The sequence below is a fragment of the Sinocyclocheilus rhinocerous genome, unplaced genomic scaffold, assembly GCF_001515625.1.
Source record: "Sinocyclocheilus rhinocerous isolate Xijiao unplaced genomic scaffold, SAMN03320098_v1.1 scaffold477, whole genome shotgun sequence".
NCBI classification, from domain to species: Eukaryota; Metazoa; Chordata; class Actinopteri; order Cypriniformes; family Cyprinidae; genus Sinocyclocheilus; species Sinocyclocheilus rhinocerous.
In genome coordinates, this window is record NW_015648673.1 from 204505 (window position 1) to 211930 (window position 7426).

The 7426-nt window shown below is 35.9% G+C and overlaps 1 protein-coding gene across 1 annotated transcript in view; it reads left to right on the forward strand.

The window, feature by feature from the left end:
• LOC107710195 (zinc finger MIZ domain-containing protein 1-like) overlaps positions 1-7426 on the forward strand; it is a 45529-nt gene that overhangs the window by 22746 nt on the left and 15357 nt on the right. Inside the window, exons 5-10 of the mRNA XM_016514936.1 lie at positions 3424-3562; positions 3635-3749; positions 3831-4021; positions 4787-4985; positions 5081-5290; positions 6399-6542. Coding sequence (XP_016370422.1) covers positions 3424-3562; positions 3635-3749; positions 3831-4021; positions 4787-4985; positions 5081-5290; positions 6399-6542 — 998 coding nt within the window. The remainder of the gene's footprint in view (positions 1-3423; positions 3563-3634; positions 3750-3830; positions 4022-4786; positions 4986-5080; positions 5291-6398; positions 6543-7426) is intronic.

Below are 7426 nucleotides of genomic sequence, written 5' to 3' on the forward strand. Positions count from 1 at the left end.
TGTGTTTGTGTGTGTGTGTGTGTATTTGCAGCATTATTGTGGTTCAGGTTAGATGAGGGATCAGATGAAAGGTCTCTGTCAGGCTCAGACTCCACTGCTGGTTCATAACTAGTTCAAGCATGAACAAAACAAGTCACTCGTTTAATGGAATGTAAAACACACTCACGCTGTTCTAAGTGGAGGCGTTTAGAGAGTTTAACGCTTGTCTAGAGGACGAGGCTTGTGTTTCTCAGACGGACAGAGAGCGTGTGGGTTTTCACTGTGTATCTGTGCTGTCGGTCAGTCAGCGGCTCGGAGAGAGTTATACAGTGTTTCCTACGGCAGGGGTTCCCAAACTGGGGTTTGTGTGTTGATGAAAAGCTAATAATTATTTAAATCATCATAAAAATGAATTAATACTTTTAAAATGAATGAATAATGAATATCAATGAAGAAAAAGTTTATTTGTTGTCTGAACATATAACAAATTTGAATAAAAATCAGCAAGGAATATACAATAAATACAATATATAAAAAAATAAATATTACGAAATCATTATAGGCTATTCCATTGACATTTGCATTTAACCTAAATGTAGGCTACTGTAAGATCGGAAATTTATTTTCTTGCCGCTGAATTACATTTTGAAATATATTATATTATATATATATAGGTATATAAAGTTTGATACTAAATATATTTTCAATTCCAAAAATATATTTAATTGAGCTTTGCTGTTTTCAACATATATTTAGCATATATTTTGTCCAGAAATTATCTATTTTTTGCCATATGGGTCAGCATTTTTGTATGTAAAACAAAAACACCTGAATGGATGACAAACGCTACCTTGAAGCTTTTGTGAATAAGTGATTATGCAAATGAATTACTGAATTAAATTTCTGAATGGATTCATTGAGATTAATCTAATTGTGCTAATTATCCTGCATATTTTCTTTGCACTGAATTTCTTCCTCTTCGCTGCAGCTCAGATGTTTGTTTTGTTGTTTTGGAAATCTCGATGGAGAAAATGAATGAGTTTTTAGTCTCCATTGAGCTCTGTGGTTCATTCAAACTAATGAGATTTAAACCTGCAACCTTGTGGTTACCAGCACAGATCGTTAACTACCTCTAATAATGACTTGATCATGCTGTTGATTGTAGAAACCTGTATATAATTAAAGATAAACTCTAATTCAGTGTGGTGATCTAACACACACACACACAGACACACACACACACACTTACACAGTCTGTAATTTTGACCGGGTGTCTCTCAGGGTAGAAACTCATAGTTAAACTGTGGCTTTTCCTAAATAGAAAATGACACAGACATCAGTGAGTGAAGCTGACAGCAGCCCTCTTGTGTGTGTGTGTGTGTGTGTGTATGTGTGTGTGTATGTGTGTGTGTTTGTGTCTCTTAGTACATCAGTAAAGAGTGAAGTACAGTCTGATGGTGTTATAGCAAACAAAACACCCGACAGATTCGTTTAAACCCTGATGCAAAGCAGAGGTTGACTACACAAGATCCCACTAATAATACAGCTATTTACCAAATTAATAAATCAATAAATACACAGAAATCACTTGCCTGGTACAACAATGAATTATATTAAATATTAAGTATTAACATTTAACCCTTGATATTGTACGGTCAGCCAGCAACTGACTAACCACAAAATGTGTTTTATGCAATATTTAGGACCAGATAAATCTCAAATTGCATCTAAACATCATTGGCTCAACCAATGGCATTCATTAGGGGGCGGGGCTACCTGTTTGGCCGACCAATGGCAGATGAATTGAGTGTTTGAAAACAGGATTTTTTTTTTGCAATTCCACTTAAGAAAATCACACACGTCACGATTTCTTCTTCTTGCAAATCTGATAAAATTCTGAAAACTTAGTGAAATATACTGCTGTGCCCGTGGATATCTTGTTTACTTGCTACTTAGCAACTGTTTCGTAGATTTGATGCCACTAACCTGATAAACTATTTCAGATTTAGTGGTTATTTCAGACTCATAACTGTTTGTTGTATCTGCTTGTGAAGCTGTACTACAGATTTATAGTGAAATTTAGTGGTAATGTAATGAAATTTGGTGAAAATTTGACAGTAGCAGCTCATTGAGAGTGTGTAAATAGTTCTTCACCCTTCATAGTGTTTACGTAATAATGTTAAATAATAGGGGTGTGACGAGACACTTATCCCACGAGATGAGACACGAGACTGGGTTCACGAGAACGAGACGAGACGAGATTTTTAGACTTTTTTAAAGAAATCCTCAATGATGAAATATATGGGGAAAAATAGTATTTTATTCAACTGAAAAACTCAAAATGCAAAAAAGTAGGTGCATTTTGAAATCACCTTGTACTTTATGAAATTAAACATCTATTTTAATTAATTTTATGCAGTAATAAACAACATGTAAATACTGCAAAATGTTTTGCCACAAACTCAACTGACAGGCAAGTAATTGCACAAAAATTATAAATAGTATAAATAAAAATAAATAATAAACAACATAAATATCCCTTTAAAGTGGAAGTGAAGCAGTCAGTCAAGTTTACATTATTTAGTAAACTGATTTCCACTTTAATAAAAAAATATATAATAAACACGATTAATGTATCCATTTAAAAGAAACACGGCAAGGCTGAGGGATAGTTAGGGCCCTATGAAATCCGTTTTATTTTTTTCCAAATTCCATTTTTTCCGTTTTAATTTTTCTGGATTCCGTTTTTTTATTTTTCGTAAAAAATTTTCTCGACTCCTTTTTAATAGTTAAATTTAATTTTATTAATTAAAAAGCATGTCTAATTAATTAAAATCATGAAACTTAGACATTTTCACATCAATTTATTAAAAGTTTAACAAAAATTACATGTTTAGGGCCCTATGAAATGTTTTATTTTTTCTCACCATATTATTTATATTTTTTATTGTTACCAAATTCTGTGTTTTAGCATGTCTAATTATTTGAATGCATAAAACAACTTAATTTATTCATTTTTTTTCCCTCAGAAATTCTGTGTTGTGTCAAATCAAACGCTAAAATGCTCATGAAGTGACTCTCAGAGCAGTTCTGGAGATGTTGTTCATGTGTTGACGGCAGACGCTGAAATCACCGCGAGTGTCACGCGCGCTTCAGAATGTGTGTAGTAAATGAAACCGTGCGTCTGCGCCATTCATTAACAGAGACAGGCAGAACATGCAGGATTCATATTTAAATCGACTTTTGCGGCTTAATGTTTACAGATACTAGTCCATATCGTGATTTGATTTAAGTGTAATGACCTACTTTTGATTAATTCATTCAAAATTTGACAAATTCCGTGACATTCCGCAAAAAGAGCTCCAGGACATCAGGGAAAAACGTCAAATGATATGACCCATATATCAAATATGACCCATTTAATGTGTGTTTGTGTTTGTTTAGCGTTGCTGTCCTCGTGGTGTGAGGATCTGGGTCGACTTCTGCTGCTGCGTCATCAGAAAAGCAGACAACCCGATCCATCTGTGGGCAAGAACCCGATGCAGGCCAACATCAACAATATGAAACCGGCGCTGTCACATGGGTCAGTTTCTCACACACATATTGACACACTGTTGCACATGTTAACTGTTTACATCCTTTTTAATCTCCATAGTGATGCATCATTTCAATATGACTCCGTCTCCTGGCAACAAAACACTAATCAGCCGCCAGGTTCTGTTTCCGTGGTGACCACTGTATGGGGTGTCACCAATACATCACAGAGTCAGGTGAGAGTGTGTTTAACACCGTTCAGAGCACATGCTGCTGTTTGAGTGCATGTCATAAGGTGTGTGTGTGTGTGTGTTTAGGTGTTGGGGAACCCCATGGTGAACCCAAACAGCCACATGAACCCTATGACAGGAGGTAATGGAGGTATGAACCCGGGACAGTTTACTGGACAGCAGCAGTTTTCCTCCAAGGCCAGTCCAAACCAGGCCTGCATGCAGCCGGGGATGTACGGGAGATCCAGTTACCCTGGAGGAGAAGGATTCGGGAACAGGTCAGTTTGTTTCTTCATCAGATTTGGAGAAATGTATCATTGCATCAGTGTCTCAGCAATGGATGCTCTGCAGTGAATGGGTGCCGTCAGAATGAGAACAAAACACTAATCAGCCGCCAGGTTCTGTTTCCGTGGTGACCACTGTATGGGGTGTCACCAATACATCACAGAGTCAGGTGAGAGTGTGTTTAACACCGTTCAGAGCACATGCTGCTGTTTGAGTGCATGTCATAAGGTGTGTGTGTGTGTGTGTTTAGGTGTTGGGGAACCCCATGGTGAACCCAAACAGCCACATGAACCCTATGACAGGAGGTAATGGAGGTATGAACCCGGGACAGTTTACTGGACAGCAGCAGTTTTCCTCCAAGGCCAGTCCAAACCAGGCCTGCATGCAGCCGGGGATGTACGGGAGATCCAGTTACCCTGGAGGAGAAGGATTCGGGAACAGGTCAGTTTGTTTCTTCATCAGATTTGGAGAAATGTATCATTGCATCAGTGTCTCAGCAATGGATGCTCTGCAGTGAATGGGTGCCGTCAGAATGACTGTAGAGCATCCATTGCTGAGACAGTGATTTGCTTTCCTTGCAGATCGTGTAATAATCATAATAAACACGGCCTTAGGTCTTTAGAACAATTTAAAGAAAAAAGATAGATGTTTTGGGTAAAAATAAGTTTAAATTAAAAATTTGAAGAAAATAGCAGTTACAAAGAATTTTAATTTTTGTAGAACATTTCATGAATCCCAACTCTTTCTCTCTTGTGCAGTTACGGGGGCGGTCCTAACCACACAGGTGGGATGGGCCTGCCTGCACAGACACGCCCCCCTTCTGACTTCAGCCAACCAGCTGCTGCCGCCGCCGCCGCTGCTGTGGCTGCTGCTGCTGCTACGGCGACCGCTACAGCCACGGCAACGGTCGCCGCGCTACAGGAGACGCAACACAAGGACATGAACCAATACGGCCCGGTGAGGGAGTGTCTATAATCATCAGACTAGTTGGATTGTTATTTTTAATTGAAAGAATGAGTTTGAACAAAGCATTTTGTTTGTTTGTGTTCTAGATGTGTTCCTCCTTTCAAATGGGACCAAACCAGGCTTACAGTACTCCGTTTGTGAATCAGCCCGGCCCCCGGGGGCCCCCTGCTCACCCTGGGGCCATGAACATGGGGCAGCCACGGGGCCAGATGGGGCCATATGGGGGTCAGAGGACACCCCAGCAGGGCTACGGGCCACGGCCAGTGCAGGGGGCGAAGAGACCGTATCCTGGAGAGGTGAGGAAAACAGCTTAGGTGTCAGATACAACACTGGATATAATGCATTATTAAGTTGCATTGCAAACGTAATATAAGGGGTTACTTTTCATTTTTCTTTAATTTAATTACATTTGAATGAAATAAAAGATTGGCTTAATTTATATTTTCTGAAACTTAACATTTTTATTGGTACTCCGTCACTCACTAGCAATATTCCTACTAATTTCACCTGTGAGATTGCTGATTCTTTAACTAGTCGAGGTTAATATGGGATTTAGAAAGTAATTAGTAATAAATAATGCAATACTTTTTAGAGAGAGTAATTAGTACAGTAATATAATTATACTGTTGAAGATGTAATCTGTAGCTAGTAATTGCTTTTTTAGAGTAACTTACCCAACACTGGTCAAATATACAGTTTATTTGACTTTTCTCTACACTTTGCAATGGTTAAAATACATGTAGAATTTTCTCATATAAACTTTGAAAATATGCTAAATATCGGCATATTATTAAATATGCATACATTTGCATATTATATCAAAAATAGTGTAGACCTCACAAAAATGTTAAAACCTATATTTTTGCTTTAATATAATAATTTGTACATTTTAATTATTTGAGAATTAAAAAAAATTAAAAACAAATTTTTTTTACATATTTAAAAAAAATAATTGTATTCATATTTTTTGCATTCTGTTTCTATTATATTAAATTACAGACTATTCTATCATGTTATATTCAGTTTTTTTAAACAAATAAACAAGATAAAATGGCCCATTAAATGGCAAAAAAAACTTTTACCACAGTAATATCACAAAATTAGGCCTCTGTGCCTATTACAAAAAATGATTTAAATTGCGTAAGGTTATATAAAAAAAAATCTAATTATTTTGGGTGTTGTTTGGGTGATGCAAAACACTGATGATCATTCATGCCTGTTGCATCTTATTAATAAAAATACAGTTCCAATTATTAAGCACATGATAGTAAAGATAGTGAGTGGCTGTGTCTGTTTGTGGTGTTTTGTCTTTAGTGGTGATGCAGCTGACCCCCGTAAACCAGTCTCTGTTTTTCTGTTCTTAGTTGAGTTTGAGATTTCAGTGTAGTGTCTGTTGTTCTGCAGGGGAGCTACGGGCAGCAGTATGGACCAAGCGGGCAGTTTTCCTCTCAGCAGGGTCAGTATCTGAACCCTGCCGCCAGCAGAGGCGTCTCGTCACCGCATTACACCGCTCAGAGGATGCCAGCACAGAGCCAGACTGGCTACAAGGTCCTGCACTAACATCATGCTGCCCTCCAAGACACCTTCTTTTAATAACAAAGTACTTGACTACAAATTGTGACCCTGTCTGTGAAATCCAGGCTAAAGTCTCAAAATCTAATTATGAGATAACAAGCATCAAAGTTTGATTTCAACCATTACTTTCACTATGATTTCAATCTTTGACATGACCTCACTTAGTCAATATTAAAGATATCAAGGTTAAATTTTCACAGAATGTTCTACATCTTTATGAAGGATGATTTTATGTAGAAAACAGTAAATCACAAAAAAATGACTTTAGCTGGGTTTTCACTGGCAGGGTCACAATTATGTTTTATTAGAGGCGGGGGTAAAAATTGAGATTCTTGAAATATACGATTTTTAAATCATCACCACTATGAAAAATCTTAGTATCTTAATGTATTTTATGTTAGACTTTATAATACAAATGTGTGTGTGTATATATTTATATAATTAATAATAATTATAATAAAATAATGAGTATATGATTTGTAAGTGTGTTACATTTAAGTGGACATGTAAGTGTGTTACATTTCTTAAAATAATTTGTTAATAATAATATAATTAATTGTTTATTATAATGTATTTTATTATGTTACATTTTATAATACAAACATATAAACATATTTCATTACATTTTATTTATATAAAATTAATAATGATTTATTATAACAAATTATAATAAAGTAGTGATTAAATGATTGATACAATAAAAAGTAACGTAATACTGGACTACAAAAACTTTTACATTTATTTAATTATGTTAATATAATAATTTATTTTATTACTATTGTTTATTAATAGTAATAAAATAATTTATTATAATGTATTTTATGTTAGACTTTATAATACAAATGTGTGTGTATATA